The following is a 19495-nucleotide window of genomic DNA, read 5'->3' as shown; positions in this document are numbered from 1 at the left end:
CGCTGTTAAATGTGAGTTTCTCTGGCTTTTTACTGCCTTGCCTGCTGCAATCTGCCACCAATGCCAACCTCCCATTTGCGCTAATTGCTAATGTTCCTTTGGCTGGGCAGACTGGCAGGTGTATCCAATTAAAAAAGGAAGTAAGGCCTTGTTCACATCTGTAATGCAGGCTCCGTTAGGCCAGATCATTCGCAGATCCGGCCAAAAATACAGAAAACAATAGCGCTATTTTTTCCGGTAATAACACGTACATCATGATGGAAACCTGGCGGAACCCATTAAAGTCAAAGGGTTCCGTCGGCTGCCGGTGTGGTCTGTCGTGCAACAGAACCTGAGCTTCCGGTATTTCTGTTGTTCTGCTCCTCTGACGGAGCAGAACTACTAAAAGCCGAACGCAGGTGTGAACTTATTGTAAAATAATATTTAACTTTTACCAGCCAGGTGGCAACCCTAGTCTGGACATGCTAGATTTTATTATGCTGATTCTTTGGCCCCCCTATGGCGGTTAAGCATTCTCGCTGCAGCATCATTCATAGTCTATGGGAATGACGGAAACAGCCGAGTACAGTGCTTGGCTGTTTCTGTTATTCTCATAGACATTGAAGGGAGTGGCAGGGCGAATTCTCTATCGCCACTCCATTCAAGCTCCGCCTCACTGAGAGGGGAGATGAGGGGGAGGTGAGGAGAATCTGAGGGTTTGAAAATTCCCATTCTCATGATCGGTGGGGCGATGGGGCCCCAGCAATCAGGAAATTATCCCCTATCCTGTGGATAGGTGATAATTTATGATTCTGGGGAAACCCCTTTAGCTGAGAGACTCTATAGGCGCTGACACAAAACGCACTATTATATGGGCACTTATATGGCACCACTGGGATTTTTTGGCACTATTACTTGGGGACAGTTTGGCACTGTGTTTTGGGCGTTGTAGGGCAGCATTTTTTGTGGATTGCATGGCACCATTATCAGAGCATATATTTAACCAAAAAATTTAAGAAAACAAAATCCTCCACTTTTGTCTGTACTTATTTATTTTTTTACACTGAATTTTTGTTGTTATTCTGAACAAATAAAGTTTACAGAGATAGCAATAATATGGTGAACGCCCCATACAGAAGTGCACGATCGATGAGGTGAGAACTTTACCTCAGGCAGCATCCTTTCCTTACTGCAGTGCGCCATATTCCGGTAGATATTCTGTCCATCCCTGTACTTTTCTATCCACAGTTTGTGTAGAGGCTCCAAACATACTAAAAATGTGCTCCTTTTTGTAGGGTGAAAAAACCAGCTGGTGGCGTTCTACTATCTAGCACTTTTATGTGGCTTCTACGTTGTACAGATTTGGTATATGATTACTACTATCCATCTATTGATGACGTTATGCTGCTATATGCATCACTGCAGCTCAGTTTACTGTCACTACATAGTCGGGACCCATCACGTACTCCCCTGTGTGTGGCCAGCTGTACTAATAGGCTACGAGGGTGCTAAGGCACAAAGCGACATTTCATGTAAGATTATGGGTGTATTCATGTCTGTAAATGTCCCGCTGTATGCTGATCCAGGTTACAAGTGGGTGCAACACCTTTACGTTTGCCCTGCATGTCTAACCTGGATGAGTAAATAGCAGGACTGTTTACAGACAGATATGAGGCAATGAAAAACTACGGGCAGAGTCTAAAGACCCTTTTAGACGCGCTTATGAAACAGTCCATTTAGAAACATGCTGATAGTTTTATGTTCGTAGATACAAAAATGGATCTCCATTATCCATGATATATTTAAAGGGGTTGTCTCAAAGATCTCATCATAAAAATCTGATCAGAATGACTCTGGGAATAGGTCAGTACTCATCATTAATTGTGGAGAGGCCGAATTTACACAGTGACTATTGCAACAATAAATCCCTGTTCCAGTCTCTTAAGACCAGTGTCCCCATAAGAGAGGTTTATAGCAGCGGCAGTCAACCCAATATATTGTAGGGGCCTCAAATGTGCCACTATAATTCATCACATTCAGCCAGGGCCCGGTCATGGACTAGGTACACACATACATGTATGACTTTCTTTGTTTTACACAGTATTTGTGGCCCTGTTTTATGTAACTAAAATTAATTTGGAAAATGTGTATAAAACTATCCACAAACACACAAACAACACAACTTTTGTAGATGGGAAAGATATCACAGTGCTTCCATAACAAAGGAGAAAGCAGAGGAGCTCTTCTGATCTTTAAAGGGTTGTCCCAGAATAAGAAATTATCACCTATCCACAGAAGAGGGGATAATTGATGGCTGGGGCCCCACTGCTGGGACCCCCACCGATCGCGAAAACAGGGAGCATGTGCTCGCCGCTCCATTCAACCTCTACGGGACTGATGGAAACAGCTGCTGTTTCCACCACTCAATGTCCTTCTCACTGTGGTCGAGCACTGAGGAGTAACAGGGGGTTTGGGACCCCCATTCTCGCAATCGGTGGTGGTCCCAGCGTTGAGGCCCCCAGCGATCAGATAATTATCACCTATCCTGTGAATAGGTGATAATTGTCGAGTCTGAGAAAACCCCTATAGGGTTTAGTAGAGCACTCAGTATACAGGAGCGCTCATGTCACCATATGAATTTGCCTTCCCCTGGCAAATGAGGGTCGCCGGTTGGGCATCAATGTTTTATAGTCTAAAGTAAATAAAGATTAATAACAGTATACTGAAAAGTCATGCAACTATCTCATTTAATTCTCACCATTTTCAATATTTCTGCTTGCTGTCAGTGAACAGAAACATAACCACCCCATGTCTTGATAGTTTGCTACACTATATCAAAGTGGGTAAAATGTATCAGCTCATGTTAAAGTGCAATGTTAATCTTTATGTCAATGTTACAGAAAAGTTATTGCTGTTCTTCGTCTAGTTGTTTCCTTCCAGTAGTGTAGAGGTTAAGTGAGCGAGGCTGTAGAGTCAAGGTTAAAGCTGCTGACTGGGATCACACCCACCAGGCTGGCTTAACTAGGAGCCTATTGGCGTGCGTGCACCATGGGGAGGACCCAGGCAGATGACACACGGCAGCCCAGCACATGAAACACAACTTTATACACACAGACAAAGCACCGACCATGTACTAACCCCACACATACATAAGGTATTGTGCCAGATTTCATCACAGATTTACCCAGCGGTAGCTGATGTAGTGTCGCCAGCAGAGACTCCTATCTGGGCGCCATTATATATACATATATATTCAGAGAAGGCAGCAATATAAAGACCTATTTTGCATTCAAATACGCAGTCTACGCTATAGTATCTATACTGTGCAGAGTCTCGGAGAAGAAAGAATATGGCTTTGCTGTGTGTTTCCTATCAACCATCTTTTAAGAAAATGGTTCAGGTGGCAGCGTGGTCACAGCTAGGGAGAGGTAAGGACAATCTTCTATTTTCCTGAGCAATGTTTTTATGTCATTACATCGCCAAGTTCTTAATCTTTAACTCTTTCATTCAGAACGAAGGATCCATGCAAACCTATATCCGTTGCTGCGAAATACTGGCCGAAATAGAATATCACAAATGAATGGCTGCAGAACTGACCATAACCCACTTTCACGGCGAGTAAAAGTAACCATGAAATTCCCTTAATCCAGATTGATTATCAAATGTTCTGTGTTATCGGATATAAAATTTAGAGTGTCTTTAAAAACTCAACTATTACTTGGATTTGTAAGAGGGTTTTCCGGACTCGAAGAACAAGGTCTCTCTTGCCATAAAATATAAAATAACAAATTTTTCATATACTTATAATCTACACTGCTTTCTGGATCCCCAACCACTCCTCTGTTTAGACTGGAGTGTGATGATCATGGAGGCAAGTACAGCACTACTTGTCGCTGCGACTGTCATCCATAATGACATCACCTACAGGCGTGATTGGCTGCCACTACTAGTGGGGGACCTGGGGAGCTGGCGTGGGGGGATTGCAATGTAAGCATAGTGAAAAATGAGCTATTATTATTACTACCAAGTCCTAGTTTAAGAACCCTGAGTATGGCCTCAATAAATTGGTTCACAAGAGGCAGCATTTGGGAACTTTCCCAGCATCGTCCAGGTTGTGCCTCCCTGTACTAACCGAAGGGCAGATAGGGGTGAAGCAGGGGAGCTGTAGAAGAGCATACCCTTCCTATAATGGGTAGCATCATTGTGTTCCTGCAGCATAATGCTCCATCTTGTCTGAGTTTTCCCAAACCAGAGTATGGTAATTTCATGAGGTACCCCAAAAGTGAATTTGAAGTTTGTAATTTGTGAGACCCCGGAGTAAAATGCATAAGAAGTCCCTCCATTAATAATGTAATTTTTGTTAAGGGGGTATTCCTACAATCGTAACCAAACCTCACTGTACACCTATTAAAAAAGAAGAAATATTTGACATTTTAATTATTTATCACAAAGTAACGATTTGAGCATCCTCAGTACTGCGCCGCTATTTTGCTATAGCTGTGCTCCTTCTTTCTTTGCGGTATGACTGCACATGCGTGGTTTCCGTGCTCAGGGCAAGCATGCGCAATCTACACCAATACGCACGAGAGAGTACAAAGAGCAAAAAGGATTGTGGGAATTGTAGTATCTAACTAAAGCGGCGGTCATGTGTGCCGATCTGAAGGATTGCCCAGTGTAGAGAATGATTCCAGCATAAACCGAAGAACCAAAGTCAAAAACCAGGACTAAAAAAATCATAAAAGTGTCTTGGGGCATGTAGCAATAGGAAATAGGTGGATACTGGACTTTTAGTAAAAATGGCAGATTCTGGGATAACCCTTTGAGGCCATTATATGGACTATTTTAAAGGGAGACTGTCACCAAGCAGACCCCTTTTTATGAGCTCAAGAACATGTCCGTATTATATATTTGTGTTGTACATGTACGTAATACAGCGTCCAAAGAATCTATGGACTTATAGTGTACTTCCCTATGCCTCCGATCATCTCCTGTTCCATTTCATGCCATATTACAGAGGTATTCTCCCCTAGAAGCATTGATCCTAGAAGCGTATATGGCGTTGTACAGAGGCACCATACAGAACTGCAAATGCTTCAGTCATGAGGCCTAAGAAAGAACAACTATTAGGCCCCATGCACACGACCGTAGATTTCGTCCGTATTTGTGGACCGTAATTACGGTCCGCAATTTAGGAGCTATTCATTTCTATTGACCCCGGACACCTTCCCGTACATTTGCGGGAAGGTTTCTGGGCCGTAGAAAGCCTCCGCAAAAGATGGGACATGTCCTATCTTTTGCTTTTTACGGACCATGCTCCCTATTTTGTATGGGAGCACGGCTCAAAAAATGCGGGTGACTGTCCGCGGCCGCCAGTGCCCAGCTGTGCTTGTAATCGCAGACCGTGATTACAGGCACGGCCATGTACATGAGGAATTCGATTTATAATTCACACCAATTGCGTTTCAAAGCACGATGTATGCAAATTTTCTGCGGCGTGTGGATGAGATTTGTTAAAAATTCATCCGCTTTTCTGCTACTGTAGTACGCTGCAGAGTTTCCGGCCGTAAATCCAGACGGAAAATCCGCAATATCTCCATCCTATATGAGCATACCCATATGGTAGACTCATTGTTTGTCACTCCGCTCCGCTAGAAACAGTTGTAACTAAAAAAAGTTGAATTGTTGACAGCTTGACAGAATGGGACTACTTTTATGATTTTTGGGGAAACGTTTATCCGTAGTACATTGAGAGGCTTCCGTGAAGTGTATATTTGACCAGAATTAATTACAATCTGTGCTTTCTCTTGTCACAGATGGGTGCGAGCTCATAGCATTAAGAGCAGCGCTTTATCTCTCACTGACGTGGCTGAGAAAATAAAGGAAGGTTTCTACCGCCGTATATTAGTCATGGTTGGTGCCGGTATCAGCACGGACAGTGGGATCCCAGATTTCAGGTAAAGTTAAAAACATATGGACGCTAGCGCATTTCTGTGTGATCTAAAAATTAGATTGTGATCTATAGATACATACAGACCCTGCATGCTGTGCTACAAAATATGTCAGCACTATATATATATATATATATATATATATATATATATATATAAGTAATACCTAATACATATATAAATGAATGCAAGCATTTGAACACTTTGTCAGTTTTGTCCTCTACAGAATGGAAATGATCACTGAGTGGAAAATATTTACGAATTAATTTAGTATTGTTTAGAAATGCATGAAATATATAGAACTCGCCAGTCGTTTAGATCAGGGATGGGGAACCATTTTTCTACCGAGGTCCGTTTGTTTATTTATAACATCATTCGCGGGCCATACAAAACTTACAAATTTGCCTGCTATATTTGGTCAAACATTTAATTAACTCCCCCCTAATGTGATTGCTGGAACTGCTTCTCTTTGGTAAACGTGTGATGTGAGCCGGTATTGATGATGTTGCTACTGCGTCGGTCAGTATGGAGCGCAGCCGTCTCTTTGGTAAGTTATGAAAAGAAATGCTCGCAACAGTAAGGCTACATTCACACGAGCGTATCAGATTCACGTGCGTGAAAAACGCGTGTAAATCTGGTCCGTGTGTTGCGTTCTGCATTTGTGTACTTTGCGAGTGGCATGCGTTTTTTTTACTTTATCAAAACAATTTTATTAGAGTAGAAAACATAACAGAGCGTATAAAACATCTCGCAAAATTGCAAAAGTTTGCACACAGTGCAGCATAAGAAATTCAGACTGTATAAAATGTTACAAAAAACATATGAACAGTGGTAGGAGGTAGCCCCCCAGCCACCGCAGCAATGGGAAGAAGATAATAACAGCTAATGGCAATTATCAATACCCAATTTACATCAAAGGTAGTGCAAAATGTAGGGAAACCAGTCCCGAGAACAAAAAAAAGATAAACGAGCAACAATGACACGGTTAAAGAGGCTCTGTCACCAGATTTTGCAACCCCTATCTGCTATTGCAGCAGATAGGCGCTGCAATGTAGATTACAGTAACGTTTTTATTTTTAAAAAACAAGCATTTTTGTATTTATGCAAATGAGGCTTACAAAAGTCCAAGTGGGCGTGTTTACAGTAAAAGTCCAACTGGGCGTGTATTATGTGCGTACATCGGGGCGTGTTTACTTCTTTTACTAGCTGGGCGTTAGGAATGGGAGTGTATGATGCTGACGAATCAGCATCATCCACTTCTGTTCGTTAACACCCAGCTTCTGGCAGTGCAGACACACAGCGTGTTCTCGAGAGATCACGCTGTGACGTCACTCACTTCCTGCCCCAGGTCCTGCATCGTGTCGGCCACATCGGCACCAGAGGCTACAGTTGATTCTGCAGCAGCATCAGCGTTTGCAGGTAAGTAGCTACATCGACTTACCTGCAAACGCTGATGCTGCTGCAGAATCAACTGTAGTCTCTGGTGCCGATGTGTCCTCGCTCGTCCGACACGATGCAGGACCTGGGGCAGGAAGTGAGTGACGACACAGCGTGATCTCTCGAGAACACGCTGTGTCTGCACTGCCAGAAGCTGGGCGTTCTGAAGAGAAGTGGATGATACTTCTCGTCAGAACGCCCAGCTAGTAAAAGTAGTAAAAACGCCCCGATGTACGCACATAATACACGCCCAGTTGGACTTTTACTTTAAACACGCCCAGTTGGACTTTAGCAAGCCTCATTTGCATAAATACAAAAATGGTCATAACTTGGCCAAAAATGCTCGTTTTTTAAAAATAAAAACGTCACTGTAATCTACATTGCAGCGCCGATCTGCTGCAATAGGAGATAGGGGTTGCAAAATCTGGTGACAGAGCCTCTTTAAGTGCAAATTCCAACCCAAAGTTACATAAACGCAAGACAACAAAGGGAAACACAGACGGACAAAAGCACGCAGTTTTGGCTATATGATCAGTCAACAGAAAAGGCCATCAAGCCAGAGAGGCAGATCAGCACCACCCCGGAATCCAGACCAGATAGACCAGGTACGAACAAAGTTCTCTGCTGTACCCCGATCAGCAGACATCAGCTCCTCCATCCTCATAATCCCATTCAGCTCTGTTACCCATTCCTTCAAAAAAGGCACAGTACTAGACTTCCAATGATGTGGGATGACCGTTCTAGCTGCAGTCAGAAAGTGCCTAAAGACACCCTTTTTGAGGTGTGGGAGTGATCCAGGAACCATGGAAAGCAACCCAACAGAAGCCGAGGTAGGCACTTCAGTGGCAAAAAGTTTGTTGTCGAGATCAAAAAAATTTTCACAAAAGGGCCGGAGCTTGGGGCTATCCCACCAAATGTGTAACATGGTTCCAGGAGTCTCCCCACACCTCCAACAATCGGCAGACACATCAGGAAATATCCTATGTAAAAAGGAAGGATAGCGGTACCATCTGGTAAGTATCTTATAGTTCTTCTCCTGAGCAAAACATGAAGTCGGTAATTTATGAGCCAGCAAGAAGGAAGTTCCCGATTCCTCCTCAGAGTGCCGAACTCCCATTTCCTCATCCCAAGCTGCAGTGAATGTCAATTGAGAGTAAGAATATCTAGGATGGAGGACACCATGTAAATGAGACAGCGCGTGAGAAGGAACAGAAGTCAAAGACTGATAATGTTCCAAAGGAGTCTTATCCTGGAGCAACACAAGACAATCACCCATGGAAGAGAGATATGAACGCAGCTGAAAATAGGACCACCATATTGATAGTCTCCTCGGGCAGGCCTCAGAGACAGCAGTCAGTGACAAAATTGAACCATCAGGTGTAAGGGTTTGAGCCAGACATCCACTGCCCCGTCTCTCCCAACAGAGGAATGTATCCACACCCACTGCCGGAGTGAAGGAAGGGTTATCAAAGAGGGGAGTCATAGGACCCGGACGGTGAACAAGGTCCAGAGTACCAATGATCCGCTCCCAAACTACAAGAAATTGACGTGTGAGGAAAGGCAAAGAAGACGTTGGTCGCTGGGAGGCAGTCAACCAAGGCAAGGAGGACAAGGCGAGGGAAGACGTTCCCTTCTCAATGCGCACCCATTGCTTACCGGCATCTGAGCGGAACCAGTCCACCAATCGCATGAGGATCGCAGCCTGATGATAACGCTTAAAATCTGGCAAACCCGCGCCCCCCTCCAGTTTCGGTCGGCTAAGGACAGAAAATCGAATGCGCGGCTTAGAGGACCCCCATACAAATTTGGCTATGGCCCTATGTAAGGACTGGAAGAAACACGCTGGCACTACAATAGGGACGGTCTGAAAGATGTATAGGAATTTGGGCAAGATATCCATTTTGACAGCGTTAATACGTCCAAACCACGACATGCGGCTCCCGCCATACGCCGCCATTTCCCTCAGGGTACGTTGTAAGATAGGTGTGTAGTTCAAGGTAAACAAGTCAGACAAATGTGTAATGACATGTATCCCCAGGTATTTTAAGGACTTAGAGTGCCACTTAAACGGGAAAACCCAAGCGAGATGAACAGCAAGAGGAGCGTCCAGAGATATATTCAGTGCCTCAGATTTAGAGTAATTAACTTTAAAATTACTCAAATGCCCAAACCGCTCAAACTCCCCAGTCAAAGATGGCAAAGAAATCATAGGAGTCGTAATGTACACAAGAAGATCATCAGCATATAGTGCCAGTTTGTGATGCTGTGCGCCAACACATATGCCATTAATATTAGGATTCTTCCGTAGTGCCACGGCCAGGTGTTCCATGACCAAAACATATAGTAGAGGCAAGAGTGGGCACCCCTGTCTCGTACCATTAGTAATAGACAAAGGGTATGTTCAGACGGTCATTACGTCCGTAATTGACGGACGTATTTCGGCCGCAAGTACCGGACCGAACACAGTACAGGGAGCCTGGCTCCTAGCATCATACTTATGTACGATGCTAGGAGTCCCTGCCTCGCTGCCGGACAACTGTCCCGTACTGTAATCATGTTTTCAGTACGAGACAGTTGTCCGGCAGCGAGGCAAGGACTCCTAGTGTCGTACATAAGTATGATGCTAGGAGCCCGGCTCCCTGCACTGTGTTCGGTCCGGTACTTGCGGCCGAAATACCTCCGTCAATTACGGACGTAATGACCTCGTGTGAACATACCCTAAGAGTCAGATAAGAGACCGTTAACTCGAACTCGAGCTGTAGGCCCATGGTACAATGCCATAATCCTGTCCACCATAGTGGTGCCAAGGCCAACCTGTATCAAGACACTACGGAGAAACATCCAGTGCACCCTGTCAAAAGCCTTTTCGGCATCAACTGAGAGGAGACACATCAGTATTTTGCGGGATTGGCAATATGACGTTAAAAGAAGGGTCTTGTTGGTATTATCCCGAGATTCTCTACCACGTACATACCCCACCTGATCATCCATGATCAGGCCAGGCAACAATGGAAAGAGGCGAGAGAGTGGCATGCGTTTTTCACGCACTCGCAAAGCACATCTTTTTTTTTTTTTTGGGTCCATGTACTGTGTGTGATTTCCATGCGCAGCACATGTACAATATTCACGCTCGTGTGAATGGGTCCGAAGTTATTCCGACTTACTTAAAGGAATTTTCCCATCAGGGACATTTATGACATATCCACAGGATATGTCATAAATGTCAGATAGATGTGGGTCCTACCTCTGGGACCCGCACCTATCTCTAGATCGGGGCCCCCTAAACCCCGTTCTACCTCTCTGTGTTCCTGCTGATTTCTGACCATGAAGCAGAAAACAGCGAAGCTCGCTGAGCTGAGCTGTTTCCGTAACGCCCACAGTAGTGAATTGCAGTTATGGAAGCAGCGCAGCATGCGAGGTACGCTGTTTCCGTAACTACTGTTCATTTCTATGAGACTTACGGAAACAGCTGTTTCCTTCTTTATGGTGGAAATCACAAGCTTCATGCTCCATACAAAGAGGTAGAACAGGGTTTAGGGAGCCCCGTTCTAGAGATAGATCTGGGACCCGCATCTATCGGACATTTATGTGGATATATCATAAATGTCCTTGATGAAAAAAAACGTTTAAAGGGAGTCTGTCACTCTTATTAACTTTATGCAAATTAGCATTTCGGTGCAACGAGAGCGTGTCTGTTTCACCAAAATGCTAGCGCATCATTGCCCTGTTCAACCCCCCTCCCTCCTTGCTTGCTGTGATTGACATGGGCCAGGCAACGTACTCGGCGAGTTCACCCCTGGCCCCGTAGTGTAGTGAACGCGCACGAGTTCCTACATCTTAGTCGGCGCATGCGCAGTATAAAGAATATGTCCGTCGTTGTAATCGGCACTACTGTGCATGCACTGATGAAGGCACTACTGCGCATGCGTTGATGAACGTGCACGTTCACTTCTTTACGTGGCCAGGCGTGAACTCGCCGAGTACGCTGCTGGGCCCATGTCAATCACAGCAAGCAGGGAGGGAGGTTGATCAGGGCAATGACGCTCTAGCATTTTGGTGCAATGGGCACGCCCTCGTTGCACTGAAATACTAATTTGCATAAACTTAATAATATTGTTTTTAATGCAAAGCAGGCACCCTGGGGAAAAAGGAAAATACATTGAGGGCATGTGCACACACAAAAGAAAAAACGTCTAAAAATACGGAGCCGTTTTCAAGGGAAAACAGCTCCAGATTTTCAGCCGTTTCTTAAGCCACTCGCGATTTTCGCAGTGTTTTTTACTGCCGTTTTTTAAGTTGTTTTTCTATAGAGTCAATGAAAAACGGCTCCAAAAACATCCCAAGAAGTGACATGCACTTCTTTTTCGCGGGTGTCTTTTTACATGCCATTTTTGGAAAACGAGGCATAAAAAAACGCCCTGTCGGAACAGAATGCCGTATTTCACATTGAAATCAATGGGCAGATGTTTGTAAGTGTTCTGCTTGCGTTTTTTGAGGCGTAAATACGCCTAAATATGCCTGAAAATACTACGTGTTCACATACCCTTAAAATTAGGCTAGCATGAACTATATTAGCATACTGCTAGTTCAAAACGAAGTTCTGGTGACTTGGACCTCACTTTGTGTAAATAGGGGGCGCGGACGGAGCCGAGGAGGGAATGACACGGCGGCAGCGTGAGGTCGGGGCGTGCTGTGACGGGAGTGGACCAGTCCGGTCACCTGACCTCACGTCACTGACTTTTGACCTCACGTCACTGACTTAGGTCAGGTGACCGGACTCCGACCTCACTCAGACCGCCGCCGCTATATTTGGCTCCGCCCTTCTCCTGCTCCTAAATATGAGTGAGTAGGGTGGACGGAGCCAAGGAGGGAATGATACGGTGGCAGCGGCGGTCGATGTGAGGTCGGGGCGTTCTGTGACAGGAGTGGACCAGTCCAGTCACATGACCTCACGTCACTGACGTGAGTTCGGATGACTGGACTGTGCCGGTCCGGGAGTGGACCAGTCCGGTCACTGACTCATGTCAGGTGACCGGACTGATCCACTCTTGGGCCGGCATACAACGACCTCACTCAAACTGCAGCTGACGGAGCCAAGTAGAGAATGACACGGCGGCAGCGTGGTCTGAGTGAGGCTGTGCCGGACCAAATGATGCCGCGGGCCGGACGTTCCCCACCCCTGGTTTAGATCATAAAGATGACAGATACTCTATCAGATCCGACCGTTATCGAATGGTCCTTTATCTCATTTGTTCCCTTCTTGCTCCAGGTCTCCTACTAGTGGACTGTACAGTAAACTGCAGGAATATTCCCTCCCATATCCTGAAGCTATATTCGATCTCAGCTATTTTTTACATAAACCAGATCCATTCTTGCGTCTTTCCCAAGAGCTGCTACCTGGTCGTCATCATCCCAATTCAGCGCATTATTTTCTGCGCCTCCTACATGACAAAGGAGTACTGTTACGTCTCTACACGCAGAACATCGATGGACTGGAGAGAGGTGGGGTGCTATAAACTTGACCATGACTTTTGTGGATGGGTAATGAGGCAGCGTGTGATTTTGGGTGATCTATAGGACTGGGTGAGTGTGATGCACAGCTTAGTCTATGGCTTTTACTAACGGGTGTTAATATTCAAGGTTTTTTGAAAAGGGGTCCACTATAATGTAGGATTGAGGTAGATAAAGGGGCTAATTTTAGTTTCCATCAGTGTTTGGAATTGGGAAGTTTTGTAGATAGAATATATATATTTGGTATTTTTTTTTCAGCTGCTGGTATTCCCGCTGAGAAGTTGGTAGAAGCCCATGGCTCATTTGCATCATCCACTTGTACCATGTGCCTTAAGGAGTACCCTGGTGAGACCTTTCGTGTAAGTGGTAATATGCCTATTGCATACCTTCTAACTTGTAAGAGGGGCAACCGATGCGGTGCGTGTAGCAAATTTTTTCCTAGTTAAGCCACGCCTCTATCCCTGCCCAATCCCCGCTCATACACACTCGGTTCCGCCCACACAGTTTTATGCTCCGATAGTGCCTCCCTACAGTATAGTGCCCCCCACATAGTATAATACGCCATAGTGCCTCTCACACAGTATAATGCCAAATAGCTGCCCCCACACAGCAGAATACCCCCATGGCTGCCCCCACACTGTATAATGCCCTCATAGCTGCCCCATACAGTATAATGCCCACACAGATGTCCCATACAGTGTAATTCCCACACAGATGCCCCCATACAGTATATTAACAGAGGCGCAGCTAGGGGTTAAGCAAGGGGGGGGGCGAAACACATCTGCGTGGACTTCAATCCAATGGGCCTCCCACATTATAATGTTCCCTTAGTGGCACCCACACAGTAATGCCCCTATAGCTTCCTCCACATGGGATAATGCCCCTGTAGCTGCACATGCACAGTATAATGCCCCACAGCTGCCACCATACAGTATAATGCCCACTTAGCTACCACTATACAGTATAATGCCTCCTTACCTGCCCCCATACAGTCTAATGCCCCATAGTGCCTAATAAAAAAAATACTTCCCTAGCCCTGTACCGATGATGAGTGGTGGAGATCCCTCTGCTCCTCCGCTCTGTGATGTGAGTGGTTCGGCAAGCCAGGTATGATGACGTCACTGCATCATGCTTGTCCATGCCGAGCGGCCGCTTTACACAGTGAATGCTGAAGCAGGGAACTGACGGCTCCTTGCTTCAGCATTGGATTCAACTGTATCTGCGTCCTGAGGATGCAGATACAGTTGGCTCCTTGCTTCAGCATTGGATTCAACTGTATCTGCGTCCTGAGGATGCAGATACAGTTGACATCTGGACATACCACCCACTGCCCGGGACTGTGGGACACTGCCCGGAATCAGGGACTGTCTTGCTGAATCCGTAACGGTTGGGAGGTGTGCTATTGAAGTGTAGCCTACTGGTTGTAGTAGTAGAACTGTAGCTACAATAGCAGTCTTTTTACATTGATTGGGTGTCATTTATCAAAGCCGGCAACGAGGCCATTTTTTTGATAGGCAAGTTGGACAAATGAAGCCCATTTGTGTATAGATTACAGTGGCCCAATATCAGAGTAGCCATGTTTAGGCCCAGTGTTGTTGGACAATGCAGTTTTTCGGAGGCATTTTTATACTGGTTGACTGCAATTTCTGGACACTATTGGATGTATATTATGCAGATCGATAAAGGGGATATTGACTAACACTTCTGTATAACCGTTCTAGTTTCATTTCAGCTGCAGACATGTACACATCCATTTATATTGGAATCATTTCTATGCAAAATGATTAAATATGTTTTCTTATTTGCCTTTTGACAGGACGCTGTTATAAAGTCTGAAGTCCCTCGCTGTTCAGCTTGTGGTGGTCTCATCAAACCTGACATTGTCTTTTTTGGAGAGCAGCTACCTGCCCGTTTTTTCCTTCACCTGACAGATTTTCCCAGGGCAGATCTCCTGATTGTCATGGGCACATCACTTGAGGTCATACAGACAAAGGAAAAGTATAATAATAATAATAATAATAATAATAACAATATTGAAAAATAAACAATAGTAATTCAGGAATAAGTAATGAGAAACACAATACTCGCCCGGGGTCAAAGACACTAACAATGAAAACAGAATAGTCAGATACCTGGTAACCGTTTATAACCAGTCCATTTAAAATCGTACTTATAAGATGCGTATTTGGCCAGAAAGAGGAACTGTTCTTATTTATACTACTTTTTATGTGTGATCCCCACTAGATATACACAGGGTATTTCAGTAGGAGGCCAATGATAATATCCAGAATGTGTGGGTATATGACTTAAAGAGGCTCTGTCACCAGATTATAAAATCCCTATCTCCTATTGAATGTGATCGGCGCTGCAATGTAGATAACAGTAAAGGTTTTTATTTTTTTCAAAAACGATAATTTTTGCCCAAGTTATGAGCAGTTTTAGATTTATGCAAATGAGCTTTTCAATAGACAACTGGGCGTGTTTTCTCGTTTTACCAACTGGGCGTGTATTGTGTTTTTACCAACTGGGTGTGTTTACTGGTTTTACCAAATGGGCGTTGTGAATAGAAGTGTATGACGCTGACAAATTAGCGTCATACACTTCTCATCGTTCCCACCCAGCTTCTTTCACTGCACAGACGCATAGCGTGTTCTCGCGAGATCACGCTGTGACATCACTTCCTCCCACAGGTCCTTCACCATCGCGTCGGACGAGAGAAGACACATCGGCTCCAGGCGTCCGAGAGGGTACAGTTGAATCTGCAGCAGCATCACCGTGTGCAGGTAAGCATAGTGAACTCCCTAGAGACGAGCATATTACCCTCTCGGACGCCTGGAGCCGATGTGTCTTCTCTCGTCCGACGCGATGGTGAAGGACCTGTGGGTGGCTGTGTGTCTGTGCAGTGAAAGAAGCTGGGTGGGAACAATGAGAAGTGTATGACGCTGATTGGTCAGCGTCATACACTTCTATTCACAATGCCCAGTTGGTGAAACGAGTAAACACGCCCAGTTGGTAAAACGAGAAAACACGCCCAGTTGTCTATTGAAAAGCTCATTTGCATAAATCTAAAATTGCTCATAACTTAGGCAAAAATGATCGTTTTTAAAAAAAAACAAAAAACTTTACTGTTATCTACATTGCAGCGCCGATCACATTCAATAGGAGATAGGGATTTTATAATCTGGTGACAGTCTCTTTAAAAGGGGTTTTTCCTATTCCTTTAAGGACTATGCGATGAGCTCCCTCTAGTGGTGGCTGCAGGCAGTCAGCATGTTATAAAGATCATATCAAGAGCATGTTATTAAATGAATGTATTTTGGGTTTTTAACCAGCTTTGAAATTCAATTTTATTAAACATTTGTTTTTCTTTTTAAGATACAAATTCTATGTGTCCTGTATAAATAGAATCTGTATTGTTCTGTCTCAGCTGATTCCGTCAGTTCATCTAAACTTACGGCTCGGCTGAGAGCGGGTCTTGCTTGTCTCTGACACACAGGATCCAGCAAATAATGATCACACCTAAGTTCATAACTTAGATGTGATCGATATTATCTGGATCCTGTGTGTCAAAAACATGTAGGACCCGCTCTCAGCCGAGCCGTAAGTTTAGATGAACTGACGGAATCAGCTGAGACAGAACAATACAGATTTTATTTATACAGGACACATAGAAGCTGTATCTTAAAAAGTAAAACATATTTTTAATAAAAGTGAATTTGAAAGCTGGTTATAAACCCCAAATACATTCATTTAATAACACTCCCTTTATATGATCTTTATAACATGCTGACTGCCTGCAGCCGCCACTAGAGGGAGCTCATTACATACTGTTAAGATAAAAAAAAATAATTAAAAAAATGTGTCTCAATAATAAAACCGTATGCAGTAAACTCCTAATTTTCCCCCTAGTGACAGTTGTAGGCAGCCAGCATGTTATCTATAAAATCGATGTATTTGCAGGTGGGTTTGGAGCTCTCTATAAGAACACTAGAGCTCCGATTACTATACAGATACATTAAGAAAGTAATCAGAATGTAACTTTGTAATTAAAGATGATGTGATGATAAAAGTGGAAATTTTCTTAAGGGAAGGTCAGGTAATAATCTGCTTTCATGCCTGTTGTCATTGAGTATATATGATTTTGTAGGTGGAACCTTTTGCCAGTCTGGTGTATGCAGTTAGTAGCTCTACACCACGAGTTCTTATCAATCGAGATCCTGTGGGACCTTTTCTGGACAATTCAGATGGGCTCAATGTGATGGCGCTAGGAGAGGTCACCAGTGGGGTGCAGCGCTTTGTACAACTACTAGGATGGGATTGTGAACTGGAAGAGCTAAAAAAAAAAGACAAGGTATGTCAAAGAAAGGCAACTAATACTACACTGTACTATTATAGTCTTCACGCATTATATCACACCGGTCGTCTTCTTCCTCTTCCAGAGCTCTGACAATGTAAATGAAGACCTTTACCATCCATGACCAGCGAACGAATGTGAGGCCATCCGCGTGGGGACAAGATGCACCGCAACATGTCCAACAGTATTTGTAGCATTCATGTGACAGATGAAACATGTGCAGGGACCCATAGAGAGAGGGGGGGGGGGGGTCACCTGTCATCTGTTACAGATTTTGCATCGGGGCCCAGGAGCCTCAAGTTACGCCTCTGTGTGCATCTTCATACTGTGACTCATTGATGCTGTAACTTTTTTACTTTGTTTCCAATCGAAAAAGCACAAATGCACTTTTTACAATAAACCTGTGGATTTCTTTGTATTTTATGTCTCTGTTGTTTATAATGTTATTATCTATACTGGTCCATGCTATTAATGATATTGAATGAAGAAGTTTCTTCAGAGTGGATAGGTCAGTTGAACTGGGTTGATTTTCCCACTGAACTAGAATCATTGGACCTTTAGTCACCGCATTTCCTGCCTAAATTATAACTGTAGATGAATGTCCTGAAGTTATTCTCATTTGTGTGACGTCTTCCAGTATTCTTCAGATGGGCCGTTTGGTGGCTTTTGTGGGCGATCCTTAAGGCGCAGCACTCCAAAACTGATGAGAAAATTGTGAAATATATTCAGCAATGTTCAGAGAAACAACATTTCAGCCGTCTTATTGGCTTGGAAAAGGCCTTGTGGGCTATTGTGTCTGCGAGGCCCTTTATCCTGTACTGATGGACCACTTTTCTTTCTGTAGAGTTCATTGAATGTGCTTTCTATAGAACTTCACCTTTGGAGACCTGCTCATTCATTGCAGACACATACAGGCCGGTATAGAGCCCCTTCATAATGTACCTCCAGCCATATGTAGAAATAACTATGTAGGGCTGATGTTACTTATAAATATACTTCATACACTTTTTCTGTCTCTTTCCTGTATGAATGCAGCACGGACCCCCCCCCCCCCTGTACAGTATCAGAGGGTCTGATGTAAATATTCTAGTACAATCCATAGGAGCCACAGAGCGACACTCTGGTACTGATCCTAGCTGCAGCGGTTACATGTGATGAAGCATAATCATAGGAGGCGTCTGGGCAAAGAGCAGCCGGAAAGGCAGGAACGCAATGCTATGGCAACGCCAGGAGAGGTGGGTATTAGGTCTTTTTCTTTTTTTGACCAATTTCTGCAGTGATCAATTCGTCAGAATATACGCACCAAATTAAAGCAACATTCGGTGCGAATATTTAGCCGTATTACCCGGCATGTTTTGGGTCGGATACGCTGAAGACGTTTCTGCAGCGTATCCAGCCCCCTGTGAACATGCCCTAGATATTTTTCTTGATAACTGGAGAAAAGGAGACGACACAAAATGATGTTTAGAGTTAATAGTTCATTTCTAACAATTATTACTATCCTTGTCCTATCATTTTATATTAAATTATTGCTGTGACTATTTTATTGTTATTATTATTATTATTACTACTATCATTACTCTAGTTCTATACAATCCCTAATTAAAGCTGTTGATCCAGAAGAAGGTGAAAAACCTGCGCACAATCTGCCAATTAGTATCACAGGGGAAAATTGATTCTCGACCCCGGGAAAAGGCGATCGGTCTGAGAACCCTGGATCAAACAAGCTTTTATCTATTACAATTTACTATACTATTATTATTACTATTATTATTATTATTACTACTATTATTACTATTATTATTATTAATAAACTATGCCTAATAATGTTATAGACTGATGTATAACTACTAAATTATCATCATTATTACTAATATTTCTATTTTTATTTTGCCATGACTATAAATTAAATCCCTATTCCTAAAGCTGTTGATCTAGAAGAAGGTGAAAAACCCTGGACACATTCAGCCAATTCGTATCACAGGGGAAAATTCCTTCTTGACCCCGGGAAAAGGCGATCGGTCCGAGAACCCTGGATCAAACCTGCTGATTCCTATTACAATTTACTAGTTATTAAAGTTAAGTAACCTAAATTCTGCTGTTATAATATTATCTGTATGTTTTTATTAGATTATTATTGGAGTGTTATTACTATTATTCTGGTTATTCTATACTTAAATTAGTGGGCCACATTATGTATAATAGTAATAAATGTATAGGAAACATGGATATAGGCTACCTACTAATATATACTTATTAAGAGTTC

The 19495-nt window shown here is 43.7% G+C and overlaps 1 protein-coding gene across 1 annotated transcript; it reads left to right on the top strand.

Annotated features, from left to right (window-relative positions):
* The first annotated feature begins 3041 nt into the window (after window positions 1-3041).
* On the top strand, window positions 3042-17647 carry SIRT3 (sirtuin 3). The gene is made up of 8 exons (XM_075837646.1): window positions 3042-3407; window positions 3491-3593; window positions 5793-5933; window positions 12634-12866; window positions 13134-13234; window positions 14692-14853; window positions 17023-17226; window positions 17315-17647. The coding sequence occupies exons 1-8, from the start codon at window positions 3329-3331 to the stop codon at window positions 17351-17353; spliced, it is 1062 nt and encodes a 353-aa protein (XP_075693761.1). The 5' UTR covers window positions 3042-3328; the 3' UTR covers window positions 17354-17647.
* The last annotated feature ends 1848 nt before the right edge of the window (window positions 17648-19495 follow it).

The sequence above is a fragment of the Rhinoderma darwinii genome, chromosome 9, assembly GCF_050947455.1.
Source record: "Rhinoderma darwinii isolate aRhiDar2 chromosome 9, aRhiDar2.hap1, whole genome shotgun sequence".
Classification (NCBI taxonomy): domain Eukaryota; kingdom Metazoa; phylum Chordata; class Amphibia; order Anura; family Rhinodermatidae; genus Rhinoderma; species Rhinoderma darwinii.
This window is presented reverse-complemented; position numbering and strand designations above follow the sequence as displayed.